This window comes from Tamandua tetradactyla, chromosome 8 (genome assembly GCF_023851605.1).
Source record: "Tamandua tetradactyla isolate mTamTet1 chromosome 8, mTamTet1.pri, whole genome shotgun sequence".
NCBI classification, from domain to species: domain Eukaryota; kingdom Metazoa; phylum Chordata; class Mammalia; order Pilosa; family Myrmecophagidae; genus Tamandua; species Tamandua tetradactyla.
Genome location: NC_135334.1, coordinates 19,491,043 through 19,515,588, shown reverse-complemented (window position 1 = coordinate 19,515,588; position 24,546 = coordinate 19,491,043). Strand labels below are relative to the sequence as shown.

The 24,546-nt window shown below is 45.1% G+C and overlaps 1 protein-coding gene across 1 annotated transcript in view; it reads left to right on the top strand.

Moving 5' to 3' along the window:
• TECTA (tectorin alpha) overlaps positions 1–24,546 on the top strand; it is a 69,038-nt gene that overhangs the window by 7,091 nt on the left and 37,401 nt on the right. Inside the window, 6 exon segments of the mRNA XM_077112644.1 lie at positions 2,973–3,110; positions 4,205–4,370; positions 8,410–8,822; positions 15,103–15,673; positions 18,922–19,514; positions 23,314–23,887. Of these exon segments, the coding sequence (XP_076968759.1) occupies positions 2,973–3,110; positions 4,205–4,370; positions 8,410–8,822; positions 15,103–15,673; positions 18,922–19,514; positions 23,314–23,887 (2,455 nt within the window).

Sequence of the window (24,546 nt, the reverse complement as noted above, 5' to 3'; positions counted from 1 at the left end):
ATCACAGTTCTCACGAAAGCCTGCAGCTTGTTTGGGTGACTTTGGAGGTGGAGGTTTTTGAAATAGCAGATGCATCTTCACCGGCGTAATTTCCAGTAAACAAAGACACTCAAAAATCTGCCCTCTGCTTCCTTAGGATTATTTCCAATGCCACCTGTTTCCCAGTTTCCTTGGCCATGAGTCAGTTGTTTAAGGGTGGAATAGAAACTACTGAGTTAGAGGCAGAGGAGGAAAAGTGCTGGGCTTGCAAATCATACCTGCAATCCAGTAAGCATGCTGTGTTTAAGCACTTTCTGGCCAGAGCATCAAGAAGCACTTTAAACGTAAAATGTTCTGTAGAACAGAAAGACGCAAGCTTAAAGAGTGGATGCATTGGCTAGAAATAACCTCTGAAGACGCGTACATTTCCCTCTGTTGTGTTATGGATTGCTAACGACTCCTTGGGTGATGTTTTATGTCCTTTAAGCCTCATACCTTATAGCGTTAGAATGCAGGATGCCAGCAATCAATAAATTTCAGTGTCGGTGGAAAAAAAAAAAAAGAAGAAGAAATGCCCATCAAATGCTGACCACCATTTTAAAAAAAACCTATACTGGCAATAAAAATGGCAACATAATTTAGATACTTTCAAGTTTTACTTTGAAGTGAATTTCTGGACTAGGTGAGAACTCTTTCTCTGAGGATGAATGGGGTAACATCTAAGTGCTTTGCACTCCTTGGAGAAAAAGACCATACATTCCTCCAGAGCTGCATTGTCCCTGTTCTTGGAATTGGCCCCACCTTTCCCACTTCTCATTAACCTGGGCTTCCCCTTCTGTATAGGAACACCTGTCATCAGGCAGACTGAACACTGGGCTTCAGAGATCCTTAGAGGCACAAAATGTCATGGAAGCCCAATAGAAAGAAAAGGGGATGGGGATATGTTTACTTCAAGGAAGGAAATCCCAATATTTATTGAAGGATTACTCTGCTCCTGGCACTAATAGTCTATTTTTGCGTGTCAATTAGCCTCACAAAAATGTTCTGCCATTAGCATTATCTTCACTTCAGAGGTGAAAAGCAGGCTCAGAGAGGTGAAGTAATTTGTCCAAGGGGCTCAAAGAGGGGTTCAACCCTTGCATGACGCAGAGCTGGGTTCAAACCAAAGTTTCCAGTTCCAAGTCCTGAACCCCTTCCCCTGCTGTCTGCTCGGAACGCCTCTGAAGCAGGAAAAGTTTTTTCTAGAATGAGAAGGGTGGTTTTAGAAATACAAACCCAGTAGAGTCTTAATACTAAGGTGCAAGAAGCCTGTAAGTGTAGGTGTGGGTGCACGAGAGAATGAGCGTGTGCAGGAGGGCTCATAAGCACGCATGTCAGTGGTCAATGGTGGTATCGTCACGTTCTGGAATGTTACAAGAATGGCTGGCCTGTTTTTGTTTGTTTGTTTGTTTTTTGTTTTTGTTTTACATGGGCAGGCACCGGGAATGGAACCCTGGTCTCTGGCATAGCAGATGAGAATTCTGCCACTGAGCCCCCATCCTGGCTTGGTTTTAAGATTGATTTGGGGGATCAGAAATAGGTTGCTCTCAAGACCTACAGGCCAAAGGAATTCAAGAGCAGGGATTCACTCCCTGCAGGGCAACCCTGTTCAACTTCAGTCCTTGCGTGACCTTGACTTTGCACCTGTCCCTTGGGCCTCACCCTGCTCATGACCTTATAGTAGTCCTGAGCTGGTGGCTCACCCACCTCTGTGTCCCGCTTTCCCCTGCGGTTGAATGGGGCCAAAGAACGACAGCATATACCTGGGCAGCTTTATCATCAACGCCATCAGCTGCGGCAAGAACAGAGCTTGGGAGAAAGTTCTCCTTCACAGAAAGGGCTTTTCTTTTCTCGCGCCTTGTCTCTGCCCCTGGAACTGTCTAGGATGAGGAGATTTGGGGCTTCCAAGATCCTCTACCCCAGTTTGATTACACAGGATAGGGATTTGGGCCTTCCTCTGGGCAAACAGAATGCTCACCCAGGATGGTGTCAGGTCATGGGGAAAGTGCTAGGTTTGAATGGGAAAAGGTCAATACGGCCTCTCCCTTTACCTCTACTTTTCTTAAGTTTCCTGAAAACTTCTGTCAAGGGGAAGGGATGAGCGAAGGGAAGTAGTAAAAGGAGTTTGCTAGAGCTTATTTCAGAAAAATGTGTGTAACAGTTTTTTGAATTTATATTATGTCCAGGGCCTAAAAAAATCTTCAGTTCAGCCAATGTGTAATTCCAGTGCACTGAGGGAGGGGCTGGGAGCTCTGGCTGGAGTCCCCTCTTTTGTTGCTGAGTCTTTGCAAAATTTGCAGAAACTCATGCCCCTTTGTCTCAGTTTTCTTAGCTCTAAGGTGGGAATGGGCCAAAAAACCGCCCGACTGGGGTTAGTCCAAGGTACAGAGGAATGTGGAGCTCTTTGCTGATGTAAGTGGCACATTAGTGCCCAAGGAGAGGAGCAAATTTCTCCCCACAAAGCGCTTCCTAGAAAAATCACGTTCCGACTCCCGTTTAAAAAAGGGAGGGCATCTCATCAAGATTAGCAGTGTTTTCCGGGAAGAGAGAAAGCACCATCCAGGTCTCCACTTCTGTCATACCAAGTAACATTTGCCCCTAACCCACCCCCACCCCTCTGTGAGAACCAGCGCCCGCCTCCTTTCCCCAGCTCGGCTCTTTCCCGTAGTTTATTATCATGCTGCCATCTATAGGTGCTCTCGTAGCATTGCATGAGAATTTTCTGTCTGGTGGAGAAGTCAGAGACGTGAGAGGGACGCTGAGTCAGACTCCGGGCTCTTCTCAGGCAGTTTCTCTTTCACGTGCACAATCCCACATGCCTCGCTTTCCCCACTGCAGGCGAGAACAAATTCAGAGAGGAGGCAGAGCAGGGAGGCCGGGCTGCGCACGGGGCGGGTCTGGGAAGGGATCCCCAGGGAAGCGTGAGTCAGAGACCCTCCCCTCCCACGCTGCAGGTGAACACGTTCCAGGCCGTCCTGGTGTCTGATGGCTCCTACACATTCACGCTCTTCAATTACTATGAAATTAACTGGACCACGGGAACGGCGAGTGGCGGTGATCCCTTGACCGGTCTTGGGGGAGTGATGGCACAGGTAAGGTTGCTTCTCCATCCCATCCTCCCACGCACTTTTTAAAAACAGTTTTTAATTGTGAAATATAAAATACATACAAAAAAAGCAATAAATTTCAAAGTGCATTGTAACAAGTAGTTAGAACAGATTTCAGAGCTTGGTATGGGTTGCAATTCTACAGTTTTAGGTTTTTCCTTCTAGCTGCCCTAAGACACTGGAGACTAAAAGAAATATCAATATTAGGATTCAGGAGTCATACTCATTTGTTAAATCCTATCTTTTCTGTTATACTCCTCCTACTCCTTTGATCTTTCCCCAATCTTTAGGGGTATTTGGGCTCTGCCCATTGTAACTTTTTCATGTTGGAAAGGGTGTCAATACCATGAGATAGGGGGATGGAACTAGTTGGTGCTCTGGAGAGACTGGCCTCTCTAGACTTCAGGACTTATCTGGTCCAGAACATATCTGGAGGTTGTAGGTTTCTGGAAACTAATAATAGTGTGTGAAACTTTTGTAGACTCTCAGAGAGAGCCCTAGGTGTTCTTTAGGATCGACAGGAATGGTGTAGTTGGGGTTTGGCAAACCATGGTAATAGCAATATCCAGCTGAAGCTTGAATAAGAGTAGCCTCCAGAGCAGCCTGTTGACTCGACTTGAACTGTCTCAGCCCTGATATCTTATTTTGTTACATTTCTTTTCCCCGTTTTGGTCATGAAGGTATGGTTGATCCCACAGTCCCAGGGTCAGACTCATCCCTGGGAATCATGTCCCATGGGGGCGGGGGGCAATGATTTTACTTTCCTGCACATTTTTTAATCACTGCATCTGTTGACACTGCTCAGCATCCTGGAGGGAATCCTGCCAATAGCATTTGTTAGAGAAGCATACCAGATCTTGTTGGTGGACCAAGAAGGCTAATCTTGCCCATTTTTTGCCATCTTGACCCAGGTATGGGATGGACTGGGCAGGTATTTCTCACCCAGAGTGATGGCTCCAGTGACCCCAGGTAAAGGGGTCTCTCTTTCTTCAGGTGTGCTGGATTCTGAAAATGAGGACACATTAATCAACGGGGGTGGCCTATGCACTCCAAAGTCTCATGTTGCTTCTGTGCTCCAGGCAGGATTTAATGGTGGAAACCTCACCAATTTCTTCAGCCTCCCGGGGTCAAGAACTCCTGACATTGTGAATATCCAAGAGACCACAAACGTCAATGTTCCAGGCCGCTGGGCATTTAAAGTCGACGGGAAGGAAATTGATCCAGCCAATGGCTGCACCTCCAGAGGTAACGGCTTTCCCTCTTCTTGGTGGTGGCAGAGCAGGGTTGGTTTAGTTTTGATTGACAGGCAGGCTTTTACGCTGCGGGGGTGGACTCCTTGTTGATGCCTTCCTCTTTTGACATCTCTCAGCTGGGTAATGGAGATCAAGGTAATTTTAGCAGGCGCATTCTTCACCCCAGGAGCTGAGACCCTGCATTTGTGACACTATGGTTTTTTCAGTCCCCACCCAGGCTGTGAGCAGACAGCTCCCTGTTCTCAACAGCCCCAGAGGGGACCTGGAGCTTGAGTTGTTTCTCAAGCCAGAGGGACAGAAGGAAACCCTCCTGTTTAAAATCATTTCTGTGGTTGCTCCTGCCATTTCCCCCTTTAAATTTTTCTCATCTTTCCTCTTGCTCCACCATCTGCACTTCGTAGTTCCACTGGAGTGGGCGAATTTGGAACATCGCCAAGCCCTGTGAGGGTAAATCAGCGCTTCCTAGTACAACTAACTCCAAAGAAAGGAAAAAAAAAAAAGAGCATCATGTCTTTGGGGTAGCTTCTCTCCTAAAATCATCTGAGCAGCAGCTGAACATACAGGAACTAGGGGAGAATCCAAGTTGGCCTAAGGTGAACCAGCTGTCGCTCAGCCCCAGTGGGTTTCCTCTAGACCAGCATCAAAAGTTTGGTGCCATCTCTAAACTATCAAAACCTCTTTGGATGTGCAAAATAGCCCAGGATTCTCACAGGAACATCTCGGTTTATGAGATTCCTGCTTCTTACATCTCCAAAAGTATTCAGAAAATTGGGTTTCTGTTAATATTTGTGCATCCAGGAGTGGAGGCGATAGCAACTAGAAATAGGAAATTGTTCATCCATCCATCCATCCATCCATCCATCCATCCATCCATCCATCCATCCATCTATCCATCCATCTCTCCAATGGCCATTTTGAGAGCTCCAGTGAGGTAGCAGCCACTCTATTGGGGTGCTGGAGATGAGCCTACATTGTCACTACTAGAGAGGAGGCATCTTCAAGAACAATGAAGACACGTATTATGATGGACCCAATAGACATGAGCTCCGGGTGCTAGGGAAGTATAAAGGAAGATGCAGGGAAAAGCGTATTTACTAGATGTTTCCAGATCTCTAAGAAAGTGTTGGATTGGGAGGAAGGTTTCAGGACATCTCTTTCTCTTACCAGATAGAAAGTGTGGCCTGGGGGCCTGCACACCTTGACTTCCCTCTTGGCTCAGCTGTAATTTCTTTAATATACAGACATGCCACATTCACATGGTCTGAAGGACCCACACCTTCTGCCCCCTTTGCCTACCTGTGATCAGGCTTAAGAACTTCGCTCTAAGCAAAGGTCATTTGTGAAGAGGGAGTGCCTGGGCATCCCTGCTTCTGTGCACTCAGTGAGAAAGTCCCCCATGCCTAGAATAGCAAATAAATGTTTTGGAGCTAAGCCGGCATTAAACTGGATAGAAAAGAATTTGGTTCCAAAATTCACCAGGATTTCAAAGATTGTGTCCTCCCTTCTGCCAGACTATAAATACAGCCTCACTGAATGTCCATGAAAGAACCAGCCAGGGGTGCTTTATCTTTCTCCCCTCCATGCCTGAACTAGGGACCTGATAAGTTACAGAGTCTTGCCCAAATGCCTCTCCCTCTTTGTCCAAGCATCACCCAGCAGAGTAGCTGTGGCTGTGCAGCATGATTGCCCAGTGACAGCCTCTCACCTGAGACCAGGGAATGAAATGCTGTGAAAATGGAAAACATTGTCTGGCAGAGCTGAGGAGTTGGTCAGGTGCCAGCTGTGTACAAAGTCCCCATTTTGACTTCATTCTTTTCCTCCTGAGTTATGGGCTTGGGTTTCATATAAGGGACAAATTCAATATCCTTATACAGCCTGCGATGCATTTTTATGTGCTTCTGGACATATATCAATCTAATGAGATTGGGATCTGGCCTGGCTTATTACAAGGCAAGTGTTGCATAGAGGTGGTTTATTATATTATCATTTCACAAACAAAATTATCTCAGAGAGTCTGCCTTTTGGTCAAACCTCCTCTATTCAAAGGCATTTCCTCTCAATTTATTGGAAGCCTGGAAAAGTGGGACTGGAAATGATCCCAAGAAGAGGCTGTTATAATCTATGTGGCTCTGGACTAGTGCCCAAAAGTGATGAGGCCTGAGGGGCTTCTTCTAAGGGTTGGTGCTTATGATCCACTGGGAATGTGACTGAATCTGTTATCCCATTTTTGGACCCTATTCTCAATGGGTATGAAACACTTGCCTATTGAGACATACTTGTTCCTGTTGGCAGATACAGAAAGGACCACTACTGAGGCACTCATGCCATCTGCTTGGGTTAACTTGCAGCTTGGTATTCAACTCTATAAAACCCTGAGAAGTCTCAGCCAACCCTACAAACTACGGTCACTCTTCGTGCATGACATTATTGATTTTGTGTCTTTGATAGCTTTCTCTTTGGGCTGCCTTTAATTTACAAATGCTTCTACCTCTAATAAGCATTTGCCAGTTTTGTATAGCATCACTGTTCTCCATGAGACAAGGATGAGAAAACAGTGTTATCCCCGTTTTACAGATTAGGAAAACCAAGACACACAGACATCGTCACTTGCCTTGGAAGGTGATTGTGACTGTTGTCCACTTCTCTTGAGGCACAACCCAACCAAGAATCAGACCACAGCAACCCTATTTCAATAGAAGGTTGATGTTATCAACTAGAATCTTAGTTTGCCTGAACTACTAGCACAAATGCCACACAATGGATTGGCTTAAACAACAGGAATTTATTGTCTCCTGGGAAGCCTCCTGGAGTCTGTAGCATTGTGGTACTGGCCCGACACAGTCCTTGGAGTCCCTTGGCTTACATCTCTGCCTCTTGTCACATGGTGATGTCCTCTCCTTTCTTTTCCGGGTTCCTGCTGACTTTTGGCTTCTCTCTGTGACCTTCTCTTTAGAAGGCCACTGTAGTAAGAACCACTCTCTCTCAGTTGGGTCACATTTTAACTAAAATTAACATCTTCAAGAGGTCCTATTTCCAATGGGTTCACACCCATAGGAATACAGATTAAGAACATGTTTTTTCCTAGGGTACATGACTCAATCTACCCCAACTAGCAAATATCAATGTTTTTCGGTCTTGTTTAGTGGAGGGGGAAGTTCATTTATTTAGGGAATTGTTTTTACAGTTGGAATGTCTACCAAATAAGTAATAGTGACTATTTTAAAAATGAGTACAACCCTTAAAACAATTCTACGCCCCACTCCTACTTCGTTTTCCTATTGACCTAATTTTGTCATATTGTGTCCAAAGAGAGAGAAACAGTGGCCTTGAGCAGGGCCTGGAGTGGAAGAGAAGACAACATGCATAGGTGTGAGCTCTGCTTATGTAGCACTGCAGGAGCTTTTGCAGGGAAGGATCCAGGGTAGAGGATACAGGTATTTCTGGAGGTGCCAAGCCAGGGGTCAGCCCTTTCCAGCATCTTCCCAGGGAGCCTTGGAAACAAACTTCTGTGTCTGACTCCTGATTCACACTTCTAATCTTTGTTGGCACATATAAGCTCCCAATATATATTTTGTGAATGAATGGATGAATGGACAAATAAACAAATGATAAACAGTTTTGCTAAGTTACCTCTGGGTAAGCTGGATCATCCTCAGAATACCCTCCCTCCTATTCCTGATAGTGAGGAAATAATTCCTTCCCCATGGATTAAAGACAACATGTCTTTCCTTGAATGAAGGTTTGCTCACCAGCTGTGGAGACAATAATGCCAAGAGCTTGGGTTTTGGATTCAGACAGACCTTGCTTTGAATCTTGGCTTCACCATTGACTTGCTGAGGGAAGTTGGAAGGATTACTCAAGTTCACTTAAACCTCAGTTTTATCATTTGTAAAATGGGGTTGCAATACCTATCTCATAGGGTTCTTGGGTGGATTGAATGCTGCAATGAAAAAAAAAAAGTCCTTAGCCCAATTCTTGGAACAAAGACTAAGTGCTCAATAAATGTTGGCTCTTGTGTCATTATTTCTCAGGACAGTTCCTCCGGCGAGGGGAGGTGTTTTGGGATGACCTGAACTGCACCATCAAGTGCCGCTGCCTGGATTTCAACAATGAGATCTACTGCCAGGAGGCCTCCTGTGGCCCCTACGAGGTGTGCGAACCCAAAGGCAAATTCTTCTACTGCAGTCCCTTGGAGACCAGCACGTGCGTGGTGTTTGGGGAGCCACACTACCACACTTTTGACGGCTTCCTCTTCCACTTCCAAGGCTCCTGTGCCTACCTCCTGGCCCGACAGTGTCTGCAGTCTTCCAGCCTCCCCTTCTTCAGTGTGGAGGCCAAGAACGAGCACCGAGGGGGCTCAGCTGTCTCCTGGGTGAAGGAGCTCTCTGTGGAGGTGAATGGCTACAAGATTCTTGTCCCCAAAGGAAGCTATGGAAAAGTCAAGGTGAGGCCCTCTCTATCCTGCAGGGGCAATGGAGAAGCTAAAGATGCTTCAGCCTGGGGAAGAATTTCCCAGATTTGCAAGTTCCGCTGTTTGTCTCTCCACAGTACCAGAGAGATGTGTGGCTCTTTCCTTTTTCATGTAAACTTTTTAAATTGCATAATATAACATATATATAAAGCAAAGAAATAAAAAAGCAATAGTTTCCAAAGCACTCTTCAAAGAGTGGTTACAGGACAGATCCCAGAGTTGGTCATGGGCTACCATACAATCCTCTCATGTTTTTCCTTCTAGCTGCTCCGGAATATAGGCGGCTAGAGGGCTTATATTTTTTTATCATCACAATCGACTTTTTTTCCCTTCTTTTTTTGTGAACAATAACATATATACAAAAAAGCTATAAATTTCCAAGCACAGTACCGCAATTAGTTGTAGAACATATTTCAAACTTTGACATGGGTTACAATTTCACAATTTTAGATTTTTACTTCTAGCTGCTCTAAAATACTGGAGACTAAAAGAGATATCAATTTAATGATTCACATTCATATTCAAGTCCTATCTTCCATGTATAATTCCACCATCACCTTTGATCCTTCCATACCTCTCATTGGGGTTGTTTGGGCTATGGCAATTCTAAATTTTTGATATTGGAAGGGTCTGTCACTAATATGGGGTGGGGAGATGACACTCTCTGATGTTCTGGAGAAACTGGGCTAAGTTTCAGGACTTATCTGGACCAGGGACCCATCTATAGGTTGTAGGTTTCTGACAAGTTACTCTAGTGTGTGGCTCTTTCTTGCTTGCAAATATAGTATGAAATGCTTTACTAGCCCAAATTTTATCTAAGCAAGAGCTAACCTGAGTTCTGTGCTCCACATGCCTATCTTCCTTGTAACTTAAAGTACATTTCTATTTCCTCATAAACCCTAGTATATACATACACTCTCTCTCTCATACACACACACACACACACACACACACACACACACACACACACACATGCATGGCTCAGAAGTAACTGAAAAGAGACATAAGTTCAGCTTTCTGTGGTCCTGGCTTGCATTAGTTGGAACCCTGTACGACATTCAGGAGATGGTGTGACCAAAGAACAAATCCTTAATTCAGTTCAGACTTTGATTTGCAATCCTTACTGCACTTCACCTTTGACCCTATTTTCCCCTAAAGTGACTGTTTCTTTCCCAGAGAAATCTTCAGATTGATGGATGCTTCCAGAGGCACCAGCTGTGCAGGGACTTGGAGGAGGAGGGTGACTTATTTAGTAAGCCCTGAGTGAGAGGGTCTCATGAAACCTTTGTCCTTTGCCCAGAGCAGAATTCTCCTCTCCTGGCTGGAGTAAGAGAGGACCTGGGACTCTGCCAATCTGTTTAGCCTATACAAATGATTCTCGTCATTGCCCACCTGGATTTCAAGCTCAGGTGTTGACAAAAAAGGGAGAGCAAAAAGCTACAAGCCATTACCAAATTTTTGCAAGCCCCAATTTTTGTAATGTTAACAAAGAGCTTGTCGTCACCACATATTTATTCCAGCATCAACCCCATGCAATCCCTAATCCTTATGAATGGAGGTCATTGCAGAGATTACAAACCAGGACAGACGCCAATGCAGGGATTCCTTTCTTTCTTTTCAAAATGTGTATTGTAGTTTTAATTGATGTAGTGTGCCCAACAAAAGGCAGGACTGAGGAACTAATTCCACTTTTTCTGGCTCTGCCTTTCATAGGTCTGTGCGGCTTATCAGTCTCATAATTAGAAAAGTGAGCTTTTACTGTGGCTGACATACCAATTTGCTTGTTGTTTGGTTAGTCTCTCTCGGGAGAGCGCTGCATATCAATTCAAAGCAAAGAGACGGGGTACAGAAGTTTGGAGTTTTTCCATTTCAAATTTATACTGTGCTCTTGAGCACTATACTAATCCTCATAGATAGATGCTAACATCTCAAGCTAGGAAAAGCTTCACTAGCTCTCCCGTACTTGCCAGTAGTGTGGGGATGATGTGGATGATTTTGTTTGTAGATGAAAAGGAAAGCTTTGTGTTTATCCCTATTTTCCATTTTGATTTAAATTATTTTTTCCCTCACAGCCAGACTGTTTTGCTTCTTAAAAGGAAAGGGGCACTGTCTCTTCTTTCAGGCTCAGCCACTCTACTAATTTTGTGTGGCTCTTTCCAGCGTCCAAACTTAGGGCATGGATTCCTCAATTTTCTGTAGCGACAGGGAGATGTGGATGTGAATATAAATGTTTCAGAAAGAAAAGGTTATGCGATGCCAACTGCAAACTAACAATGCCTTCCTTTTCCTTTTGCCGAATGGCTTCTAAGTGTCTCTGAATACACCTACTCTCTACTGGGGAGAATGGCTTGATGGTTGGCACAGCCGCCACCTGAGGTGAAATGAGGGCAGGCAGGGGAGAGGTATGGGAGGCAGGAAGGAGCCCAGGATCCCTGTGGGGCTGCTGAACTTTTTACATACACTGTGTCTTTCCAATGACAGGGACCCTTTCTCCATATGCTGATATTAAGAGCTGGGTTCTGCATAGAAATTTCCCCCTTTGAACTGTTCTCAAATAATAAAAATAAAGTTTGGGATTCCATATACTAATGAGAGCCAAAGAAAGCCAGAGTCCCTAAAATCTATACATGTAAATGCCTCCTAACTAAAACTTAGCAGTTTTAATTTTACTCCTCCAGGTAAAGGTAAGTAGTATGGGATTCTCCAGTGAGAAGGGTTGCTCGGTCCATCATGCTTTTGAAGAGCTCTGACTTGGGGGTCAGACAGGGTTAAATCCCTGTGTCACCAGCGCGATGGAGTGGCCTCTTAAGCCTCATTTCCTTCATTTGTAAAATGGGGTCTTTGTGTCCAGGGCACTTGGGCTGCAGCCTGGCCTGGCCGCCTCGCCTCAGCGCTGGGACAGAGGCTGCAGGGAGCAGTGGTAAGGGCATGGCTTAGGAGCCTGGCCGGCGGCAGCCAGGCCTTGTCACTTATAAGCCATATTGGTCCTGAACCTCAGATTCCTCATCTGTAAAAGGTGAAGCTGATATGGACCTTCCGAGGCTGCCATGAGGATTAAATAAAATAGCCACATGTACGATGCCTAATGCAAAGCACACAGTAGGTGCTCAATATGTGCGGTTCCACCCTGCCATTCCCCAGGTTCTAAGCCCTCCACTTCTGTGATTCTACATCTCTCCTCAACCCATGCCCCTCCCACAGCCTGGGAGAAACACTTGAGGAAGGAAATAAGTAGAATACAGAAGAAGGGAAAGCCAAGGGGTGAGGCTAGTCCAGCTTTGGCTAACCAGGAGTATATGGTTCTGATTGAAGGTGGGACTGGAGGAATAAAATGAGGGAATGAGATATTCTTGTTGGGATAAGAATTCTCCAGCAGCTCCTATTCTGAGCACTGTGGGGTAGAGTACAATGACTGGATAACTTGTGGTTCAAACTGAGATACTTGTGAGAATGGAGGAGGGTGTTATGACCAACTATGCCAGGGAGAAAGCGGTAAACTGGGACTTCCTGCACTGGGGTCAGCCTAGGTACAAGGTCAGTCTGAGCAGGAAAACCAGATGAGCAGTTGAAATATCCAGAGACAGTCTACCTCCTGGCTTCAGCTTTGAGACACAGAAGACTTGGCTCCTTCTTGACAGGAGGTTAACTGAAAGGAGAGGAGAGAGGCTGATGTGTCCAGCATTTAAAATTATACCAATCTTGAGGAAGATTTCATTTCCCACATTTCAGTATAGAATGATACATAATAATTGCCTAGTACCCTTGGTAGGTGACCTTCCATATAGGCGGGCTTTTCTCACCCTTGTTGGCTAAGCCTCCTCTTAAGAGATGAGGATGAATTAATCAACCTCTAGGTTTTTCTTTCTAGTTTTGGCTCTTGGCAGAAAAATTTATTTCCCCAGCCTATTTTTCTTGTCCTCTTCTCCATTTAGTCTTATGAATCTCTAGAGACAGAAAATGACACATGCTGTCTGCCTCGGTAGTTCTTGGGAGAGATGCTCAGATAATCTACTGTCTCCCCACCTAGACATTTCCAAAAGAAGGAAGAATGGTCTCAGGAAGAACCCTTGCCCTTCCCAGGTTCCAAAAATCCTTGGGTCCAAGGAAGTCAGGAAAACATGTGTACACCTACAATGAAGCCCAGCTAGGACTGTTTTAGGACTAACCATTCCATTCTAACCCACAAATAGGAGGGCCTGTGGCTGATAGGTATGTTACGTATGGAACCAGAAAATTAGCACTCCCTGTCAAGAGACTTGTCAAGACACCAGTTCACATGAGACTCTTCCTTGATTATTCTCTCCTCTCTGACACCCCACTGCAGAAAATCACCAGGTCCTGATGATTGTTCTCTGTAAGTTTGTGCCTTCTCGTCATGTCTGTATTCAGTTTAGGCTCATTCTTCATCACCCACCTGGACTCCTGAGCAATTGCCTCTCTGGTTTCTCTCCTTCTAATCTTGTCATACTTCAATATGCCCTTAACGCTGGACTTTCTAAAATGTAAATCTATGTCATTCCTTTGCTTAAAACCCGTCAGGGGCTCTCCCTAAAGAATAGGACTCCGAACTGTTTCTGTTTTGATTTGTTTCTAATATGTTTCTAAAAGGCCCTCCAAGAGCTATTCTCAACAGAGAGGCCAGAGTAATTCTTTTAAAACAGAAGTCAGGTCCTGCTGATTCTTTGCTCTCAACACCCACTTGTCTCTTAGTCTCGCTCAGTGCCAAAGCTGGGAAGGCTCCATGTGCCAGCTGCTATTATCTCTCTGACGTCTTCTACCACGCCTGCCACCCCCCACCCCCCGCCTTGTTCTCTCTGCTCCAGCCACACGAGCCTGCTCGATTTCCTAGGAGCAACGGTGCACACTCCAACTTCGAGCCTGGCTGGACCCCTTTGTGTGGATAATGGTGAGGCTTGCTTCCTAGTCTCAAAGTTCCCTTCCCAGGGAGGTCTTCCCTAACCACCTATTCAAGATTAGAAACCCTCTTCCCTGGCACTCCTGATCTCATCGTTTGTTTTCTGTTTCTCCATAACACTTCTCTGGTATATTTTCCTTTTTCATTTTGTCTGCTGTTGGTCTCTCCAGCTGGAGTATAAGCTCCTTGAGGCAGGGATTTGTCTGTTTTGTTCATTGCCGATCCCCAACTCTTAGAACAGTGCTTGACATGCAGAAAGGGCCACATGAATCTTCGTTGAATGAATGGACCTTGCCTGTGTCCCCTTGCCTATGTCCCCTCGCCTGTGTCCCCTCACCTGTGTCCCCAGCTTTGGCTTTGGCCACTTCTTCCCTCTGCAGTCCAGTAACATCCAGTGGCTGTCCCCATACACACACCATTGTTTGTAACCATCCCAACTTTATGCTCTTGCCCTCGAATTCCTTGCCCCCTACTCTTTCTTTGGTCACTTCTTTAAAGACTCAGGTTAGACTTAACTCCTCTTAAGAGCCTTCCATGACACCCACAGTAGGAGTTCACTTACTGGTCCCCCATTGCTTCATTGATTAATTTGTATTTAAAACAGTAAATACATAAATATTGATTTGTATTTCTTTTCCTCAGTAGACTGAGAACTCCTCCAGGGACAAAGGCAATTATTTTTTCATCCTTTATTTTTCAGCAACTAATAAAAGTGCTTGGCACCCAGTAGGTGTTCAAATGGTATTGCTGAATAAGCGATTAGATGACATAGTGCTGCTATCAAAGAACTCACAGGGCGGCACACTCAGAGAATAAAACCAGGGCAGCCTCAGAAGCTAAGTTGTGTCAGACCATCCATAGTACATATTTCAGTTGGGAGGAGCGGTCAGTGGGTGGGAAAGGCAGTCGAGGGATCATGGAAAATTTGTGACAAGTTGAGACTTAAAGAATAAACATAGAGGAATAAAGAGGAAGAATGAAGTGACTAGTCTTTCAAGAAAAGACCTGAAGCAAGCTCTAGGGCTAGCCAGGAAGGGTTGACGACCACCTGGTCCTCAGAGGACTGTCTGGTCTGGGATGTCCACTAGTGGCACTAAAAATGCCAAGTCTACTGCGACTCAGATGCACAGTGATCAGGCTGACCCACCACCAGCCTGGGCTCCGGGACTTCCTCCAAGTCTCTGTTTAAGTAGGAGGGAAGCACCCTGGAGCCTGGATATTTGGGGTGGCCCTTCTCTCTGGAGCACTGAGTTGTCCTACCTCCCTTGCCTGACATCTGCTGGAAACCATGGCCTTGGCTCCTGCTCACCTGCCTTTTACTATTACTGTTGTTGGCAGGTTAATGACCTAGTGACGTCTTTGCCCATCACCTTAGACTTGGGGGCGGTGAAAATCTACCAGAGTGGCATGTCTACTGCCGTGGAAACGGATTTTGGGCTCTTAGTGACGTTTGACGGCCAGCACTATGCCTCCATTTCCATCCCAGGCTCCTACATAAACTCCACTTGTGGGCTCTGTGGGAACTACAATAAGAACCCACTGGACGATTTTCTGCGCCCGGACGGCAGGCCAGCCATGTCTGTCCTGGATCTCGGCGAGAGCTGGCGCGTCTACCACCCCGACTGGAAGTGCGACTCCGGCTGCGTGGACAACTGCACCCAGTGCGATGCCGCCACCGAAGCCCTCTACTTTGGCTCCGACCACTGCGGCTTCCTCAACAGGACGGACGGCCCCTTGTGGGAGTGCGGCACCATCGTGGACCCCACAGCCTTCGTCCACAGCTGCGTGTACGACCTGTGCAGTGTGCAGGACAACGGCACGCTCCTCTGCCAGGCCATCCAGGCCTACGCCCTGGTGTGCCAAGCCCTCGGCATTCCGATTGGAGACTGGAGAATCCAGACCGGGTGTGGTAAGCTACCCCAGAGGAAGGGGGGCCGGGGGTGGGTTTCAGGGCTCTTCAAAAACGTCCTGATTGAGACAGAATGCCCAAGAATGAGCTTAAGCACAAAAAAATTCTGTACTTCAATTAGTATTATAGTAAAGTTAATTTCTTAGTTTTTTAATTGTTCTGTGGTCATGTAAGATGTTAACATAAGGGGTAGGTGTGTGAAAGGTACACAGAAACTCTGTACTATTTTTACAGTTCTGCTGTAAGTTTAAACTTATCTCAAAATAAAGGGCTTTTAAAATGTGGTGACCTAAAAAAAAAAAGAATGAGCTTAAGGTTGAAATACTACAAGTGAAAAAGAACCAACTATAAGAGGATCCTGACACACACACACACCCAATATTATAGCCAAAAAACAAGGAACCGTTGATTAATGCTCACAGTCTGGAAGCATGGAATGCCTGGCAGGAAGTGTATGGCCGTGGAAGGCCCCATACCAAGGGGTGGCAATCCCACAGTTGAGTGAGGAGGTAGGGTTTTCAAATATGGAGGGGCCACCTTTGTGGCTGTGAAGCGTATGCAGAAGCTAGCTGGGTAATCAAAACCAGCCTTTGGGAGAATAATTCACTTTCCAGGTATAGAACCTGCAGCATTTCTTCCTTGGCTCTTTCTTCTCCATTTTTGGTTGCTTTAGGGTTTGTGCACTTTTCTCTGAAACATTTCAGCTTTCGCTGTTGCTGGTAGAAGAAAGGGTTACTGCAGGGAGTAGAGTGTTCCAATGAGAAAGCCCCTTCTCTGAAATGCTGAATGGTTAGGAAAAGCCCCAGCAGTGTGTATGTGTGTGTGTGTGTGGGGGGGGTGATGGCGGGAATCAGGTTCTGTTTGTTTGTTTGTTTTGGGGGTGCCTGGTCAAGGAATTACATCCAGGTCTCCCGCATGGAAGGCGAGCTTCTATCACTGAACTGGTTCTTTTGAATTATACTTTTGGATTAGTAATGGTTTGAGACCATTTAGTTGTCTCATTTTTTCCCTCTATCTCTTTGAAATCTATCTCTCTCTCCCTAATTATGTAAAACTTAAACAAACAAAAGGCAAAACAACAAATAGCTTCTCTGAATTTTGTTTCCTTTCTGGTCCTTGACTTTCTCCATATGAGTATGGAGAGTATCCAGATAATTATAATCCATGCATTGGAGAGTGTTATAGAGATAAGAAGATATACGTTTCTTTAAATTCCAAGGCCTGAGGGAATTTTTTTTCCCTATTTGTAGAGGCAGGACTCACATATATCATCATATATCAGATTCATGCTAATTTTTAGAGTATTTGGTTAATCTACAGAAAAGAGAGTATGTTTTCTTCCTCTGTGTCAGACCAACCTTTATTCTGCCCTAAGCAGATATGGAATGTTCCTGGACATGTTCCAAGTTGATATTGAATGTGGCTTCTCTTTGATCCTCGTATAATCCAATAGCATCCAAATTACCTAACTACATTCTTACCTTTAACCATTTCAATTTTTTTTCTAGTGGTACTTTCCAATCTTCCACAGTTTTCTCCCAGGCTTTGCTTCTCTCTCTCTCTCTCTCCCTCTCTCCCCCTCCCTCTATGCTGTTATGTTCGTGGGATGCATTATATTTAGTTCAGAGCGCTATTTTACTAGGTCCTCGAGCCCCTGCATGTTGGCTTCAACCAGACCCAAACATTTACATAAACTCGGATGTAGTTAAAACGAGAACAGAAGATCCCTAAGGCAAGAGAGTCCTTCAGGAGGTGTCTAATTCCGGTCCAGTGCCTTGGAAGGAAGGCTATCAAATCTTCTGTCAGCTTCTGCAAAGACCCGATCAGTTCAGTTCTGACTTTAACTAGAGCCCAAAGGGTAAGGATAATCCTCTTTAAGATAATCCTTCAGGCACAAGTCATGAGTTCGGGGCCCTGGCCACCTATAATTCTGACTATCTGACTACAAATTTGAGGGTTTCCACTACCCTCTTGGGTTTGATAACTCACTAGAATGACTTACAGAACTCCCTGAAAGCTCTATATTTACAATTATGATATTTACTTTGTTACAGTAAAATAAGAAATCCAAAGAAAAGATGCATGGGGTGGGTAAAGTCTGGGAGAGTCTCAAACAAAAGCTCCCATGTCCCCTCTACATGGAGTCAGAATGCATCACCCCTGGCACAGCAGCCATATATTTTCTCAATCATGGAAACTCATCTTGGCTTTGAGTGTCCACGTGCACACGGGTCTCAATCTGTAGGCATGTCTGATGGACTCAGTGTCCACGTGGTTGAACTCAACGGGCAGACCTGTCTCCTCCCAGAGGTCAGGGAGGCAGGGCTGATGTGACACATGATGGAGCGTGAAGCCCCACCCCCCTAGCCACCTGGTTGGCCTCTCTGGTGGGGTCGCCCTGCCCTGAGACTGCAGGTGTGGTTGGCCCCTCCCTATGATCTCATTAGCATATGACCTATCAGGTGTGGCCGCGGGCCCACCAGGAAGAACAGAAGACACTCCTGTCACAGGAAATCCCAAAGACTCAGATGTTTTGCTTCCCTAGAAACTGAGGACAAACACCAGCCAAGCTTTTCACTATACTGCAGGTTGCCCCCTAGTATTTAGGTATAGTTCCTTTATCTCACACACAAATCAATTCAGACATCCAGGGTTCATTTTTATTTTTAATATTGCAGGAATTAATTTCCATAGCCTTCCTTGGTAGGCTTTGGGTATTTTAAGTACTTCCTTGTTAGAAATTCCACGTTTTCTGATTACTCCTCTGACAATTAAATTTTTCATTTCTTCTGAAATTTGGATTTCATTTCCTTCTAAGAAGAAGCCATGTTCTTTTAGATCAAGTCAACTTACATGTCCATCAATTGAAGTTTCTAGCTTGCTAAATCACCAAGCCTTAACTCAATCTTGACTACTCAGTCTAGCCGAATTAGGAAAGTCACCAAAAATTCAATTTCGGTCAAGACGATCCAACTAGAATAAAAGCTCACAATTCAATTATATCGCTCATTGGCCATTAAGGATGCAGTTGGGCTCATTTTCACAGATGTGACCTTAAGCCTATCTTCCCTGAATGAGTGGCGGCCACTCCGCCCTCACTCATGGCGCTCTCTGATCTGGACAGGGCTGTTCCTCCGGGGCTCGGTGCGGGCGGATTCTGGACGCCTGGCGTTGGTCCGTAGCCCGATTCTGGACGCCTGCGTCGGTCCGTTCCCTCATCACGCTCTGTTCCTTTTCCCCTACGTCAGTGTCCACCGTGCAGTGCCCGAGCTTCAGCCACTACTCGCTGTGCACCAGCAGCTGCCCCGACACGTGCTCGGACCTGACGGCCTCCCAGAACTGCCCCACGCCCTGCACGGAGGGCTGCGAGTGTAACGAGGGCTTCGTCCTCAGCACCAGCCAGTGCGTCCCGCTGCACCAGTGCGGCTGCGACTTCGACGGTCACTATTACACCATGGGCGAGTTCTTCTGGGCCACGGCCAACTGCACGGTGCAGTGCCTGTGCCAGGAGGGCGGGGACGTGTACTGCTTCAACAAGACCTGCCGCGGCGGGGAGGTGTGTGCGGTGGAGGACGGCTACCAGGGCTGCTTCCCCAAGCGCGAGACCGTGTGCCTGCTCAGCCAGAACCAGGTGCTGCACACCTTCGACGGTGCCGCCTACGCCTTCCCCTCCGACGTCTCCTACACCCTCCTGAAGACCTGCCCCGAGCAGCCGGAGTACCTGGAGATTGATATCAACAAGAAGAAGCCCGACGCCGGGCCGGCTTGGCTCCGGGGCCTTCGGATCCTGGTGGCCGACCAGGAGGTCAAGATAGGAGGAGTCGGGGCCTCGGAAGTCAAGGTAAGGCTCCTCGCTGCTTTGAGGGTTTCCCGTGCGGCACACCAAGTGAAGGCGCTTGCCGTTCTCTTCAGTCGGCCTTTCTGCCTCCAACCAGGAGAGGGCGACAGGTGGGAGACGGGAGCACTTTCTATCAGACCCAAATAGGAGTCTGTCAGGTGGAGAAATGGACTGAAGCTGATTGTCTCCAATTAGATAAAGCAGGAGTAGCTCGCCATAATAGCAGATACTTAAAGACCACTTAGTATGTGCCAAGCACTGCTCTTAGCCCTTCGTAGGTATCGGGTATCACATTTAATCTTATGAGATAGATATTATCCTCATTCTACAGAAAAGAGGACTGAGATAAAGAGAGGTTTAGTACCTTCCCTGGGGACACACAGCTATAAAATGAGATTCAAACCCTGGCAGTTTGCCTTCAGAATCTGTGCTCTTTTATTTATTTATTTATTTTTGCTATTTTATTTTATTTTATTTTTTATTAATTAAAGAAAAAAAGAAATTAACACAACATTTAGAAATCATTCCATTCTACATATGCAATCAGTAATTCTTAACATCATCACATAGATGTATGATCATCATTTCTTAGTACATTTGCATCGATTTAGGAAAAGAACTAGCAAAACAACAGAAAAAGATATAGAATGTTAACATAGAGAAAAAATAAAAATAATAATAAAAATAAAAAATAAAAATATATAAAAAAGAAAAAAAACAAAAGACAAACAAACAAACAAACAAAAAACTATAGCTCAGATGCAGCTTCATTCAGTGTTTTAACGTAATTACATTACAATTAGGTAGTATTGTGCTGTCCATTTTTGAGTTTTTGTATCTAGTCCTGTTGCACAGTCTGTATCCCTTCAACTCCAATTACCCATTATCTTACGCTGTTTCTAACTCCTGCTGGACTCTGTTACCAATGACATATTCCAAGTTTATTCTCGAATGTCGGTTCACATCAGTGGGACCATACAGTATTTGTCCTTTAGTTTTTGGCTAGACTCACTCAGCATAATGTTCTCTAGGTCCATCCATGTTATTACATGCTTCATAAGTTTATCCTGTCTTAAAGCTGCATAATATTCCATCGTATGTATATACCACAGTTTGTTTAGCCACTCTTCTGTTGATGGACATTTTGGCTGTTTCCATCTCTTTGCAATTGTAAATAATGCTGCTATAAACATTGGTGTGCAAATGTCCGTTTGTGTCTTTGCCCTTAAGTCCTTTGAGTAGATACCTAGCAATGGTATTGCTGGGCCATATGGCAATTCTATATTCAGTTTTTTGAGGAACCGCCAAACTGCCTTCCACAGTGGTTGCACGATTTGACATTCCCACCAACAGTGGATAAGTTGTGCCTCTTTCTCCGCATCCTCTCCAGCACTTGTCATTTTCTGTTTTGTTGATAATGGCCATTGTGGTGGGTGTGAGATGATATCTCATTGTGGTTTTGATTTGCATTTCTCTAATGGCCAGGGACATTGAGCATCTCTTCATGTGCCTTTTGGCCATTTGTATTTCCTCTTCTGGTAGGTGTCTGTTCAAGTCTTTTTCCCATTTTGTAATTGGAGTGGCTGTCTTTTTGTTGTTGAGTTGAACAATCTCTTTATAAATTCTGGATACTAGACCTTTATCTGATATGTCGTTTCCAAATATTGTCTCCCATTGTGTAGGCTGTCTTTCTACTTTCTTGATGAAGTTCTTTGATGCACAAAAGTGTTTAATTTTGAGGAGCTCCCATTTATTTCTTTCTTCAGTGCTCTTGCTTTAGGTTTAAGGTCCATAAAACCGCCTCCAATTGTAAGTTTCATGAGATATCTCCCTACATTTTCCTCTAACTGTTTTATGGTCTTAGACCTAATGTTTAGATCTTTGATCCATTTTGAGTTAACTTTTGTATAGGGTGTGAGATACAGGTCCTCTTTCATTCTTTTGCATATGGATATCCAGTTTTCTAGGCACCATTTATTGAAGAGACTGTTCTGTCCCAAGTGAGTTGGCTTGACTGCCTTATCAAAGATCAAATGTCCATAGATGAGAGGGTCTATATCTGAGCACTCTATTCGATTCCATTGGTTGATATATCTATCTTTATGCCAATACCATGCTGTTTTGACCTCTGTGGCTTCATAATATGCCTTAAAGTCCGGCAGTGTGAGACTTCTAGCTTCGTTTTTTTTCCTCAAGATACTTTAGGCAATTCGGGGCACCCTGCCCTTCCAGATAAATTTGCTTATTGGTTTTTCTATTTCTGAAAAATAAGTTGTTGGGATTTTGATTGGTATTGCATTGAATCTGTAAATCAGTTTAGGTAGGATTGACATCTTAACTATATTTAGTCTTCCAATCCATGAACACGGTATGCCCTTCCATCTATTTAGGTCTTCTGTGATTTCTTTTAACAGTTTTTTGTAGTTTTCTTTGTATAGGTTTTTTGTCTCTTTAGTTAAATTTATTCTTAGGTATTTTATTCTTTTAGTTGCAATTGTAAATGGAATTCCTTTCTTGATTTCCCCCTCAGCTTGTTCATTGCTAGTGTATAGAAATGCTACAGATTTTTGAATGCTGATCTTGTAACCTGCTACTTTGCTGTACTCATTTATTAGCTCTAGTAGTTTTGTTGTGGATTTTTACAGGTTTTCGACGTATAGTATCATATCGTCTGCAAACAGTGATAGTTTTACTTCTTCCTTTCCAATTTTGATGCCTTGTATTTCTTTTTCTTGTCTGATTGCTCTGGCTAGAACCTCCAACACGATGTTGAATAATAGTGGTGATAATGGACATCCTTGTCTTGTTCCTGATCTTAGGGGGAAAGTTTTCAATTTTTCCCCATTGAGGATGATATTAGCTGTGGGTTTTTCAGAATCTGTACTCTTAACCCTTGTGCTGTACTGACCCTCTAACCCTTAGTTGGAGATCCTTGTGGAGAAACATAAGGAGTGCCTGCCAGGGTGCCTCCTGCCACTGACCTGGTCTAAAATATCCATCATTAGGCATCCAGGCTTATAGATCATCAGTTCTAGAAGGAATCATAGAAATCATCTAAAGTAACTCCTCATTCTCATATGAATATCCTAAAGGCCCAGAAGAGGGGCGGCAGGCCCCAACTAAGTAATGGCAAAGCTGGGATGGGGTGGGATTTCTCCCTCTTCTCAGTCCAACATGCATCTCATATCACATAAAGTCTAATTTGAAAAACATGTCTATACCCTACTGTATATACATCCACAAACTCAAAGAGTTGGGTTTTGATTCCCATTGACACATGGGCAGAGATTAATCTATTAAAAGGATAGGTGAAAGGTGCATAGGTGGATGGATAGCTAGATAACTAGACATGCACTCTGTTTCCCCAGGGGACTGAGACAAAGGAAAGGTAAGATTTGAAGGGAAAGGAAGGCTCCAGGAAGATTAGGAAACTGGAGGAGCTGACTATGAAAAAGTACCAAAATAGAAATGTCAGGCACAGAAGGAAGCCACACATCTATGACGTTTTTTTTTGCCCACATTTTAATTTTGTTTGAGGGCTACCTTGGAGTCTTGCACACGCACAAATAAGCAGCAAATATGTTCAATCAAACGGATCCAAAAAGAAACAGCGACGCCTGTGAGAAACAGCTGGTGTCTGCACATTTTCCATAGACCATCAGCTGCTTGACGCTCCTCAAAGCCATAGTTCTGAAGTAGAACCATTTCTTTATTCTGCAGCCTAGAAAAATGTGGGTGCTCTATGTGTATGCCGTATCGATGATAGTGGACGGTGTACTGACGATAGTGATTCATTTTTCAGTTGAATGGTCAGGAAGTGGAATTACCTTTCTTCCATCCTTCGGGGAAGCTGGAAATTTATCGAAACAAAAACAGCACAACAGTGGAGTCCAAGGGTGTTGTCACCGTCCAGTACACGGACACAGGCCTGCTGTACATCCGGCTGTCCACCGCCTACTTCAATTGCACTGGGGGGTTGTGTGGCTTCTTCAATGCAAATGTCAGTGATGAGTTCTGTCTCCCCAATGGCAAGTGCACGGACAACCTAGCTGTGTTCCTGGAGAGCTGGACGACCTTCGAGGAGATCTGCAATGGGGAGTGTGGGGACCTGCTGAAGGCCTGCAACAACGACTCGGAGCTGCTCAAGTTTTATCGGAGCCGCTCCAGGTGTGGCATCATCAACGACCCCTCCAACAGCTCCTTCCTGGAGTGCCACGGGGTGGTCAACGTCACCGCTTACTACCGCACCTGCCTCTTCCGCCTGTGCCAGAGCGGGGGCAATGAGTCCGAGCTCTGCGATTCCGTTGCTCGCTATGCGAGTGCGTGCAAGAATGCCGACGTGGAGGTGGGCCCCTGGCGGACCTATGACTTCTGCCGTAAGTTGGGGTTGCGTTATGGGGGTGGCTATGGAGCGTGGAAATAGATGAGTCCCTGGATCTGCCTACTCAGGGTTTCTTTTCCTGATGGAATTGAGCTATAGGACAATCTAATTGTCGGGTGTACCTTCTAGAGTCCGACCAGTCCCCTGAAAGATCCATCACCCCAAACCAGAGTGCTTCTCACCTTTAATTTTCAGTTATAGAACATCACTTCATTGCAGAAAAATCAGGCATCCATTGACTCATGGTTTTACCTAGCTTAGGGTAGAGACCTTGCCTTTTCTAAGGAGTAGTTGGCATCTCTGCACCATAGAAAATGAACAGAAACCTTTCTAGTGGCTCTGTAAGTGCCATCTCTCTTGGCAAAAAAGGGACCCATTCATTGGGACCTGAGGTGATCCATCAGGGTGTGGTTCACTGTGAAATGTCTAGCACCACTCCCCAGGGCAAACCTAACAGTGGCTATTTAACACAGTAAAAAACCATTTTACTGGGTATTCATTTCGTCCCCTGAGTATCTGACCCCATCCAGCAGGCCAGTGGCAGCACTTCTAGTAATTAGAATTGCTGGAAAGACCTCGCATGTAACACACTTGATTAGAAGAGCAAGTGGCTGAGGGGATGGGACTCATGCCTAGAGCAAGAAGCGTCTCACC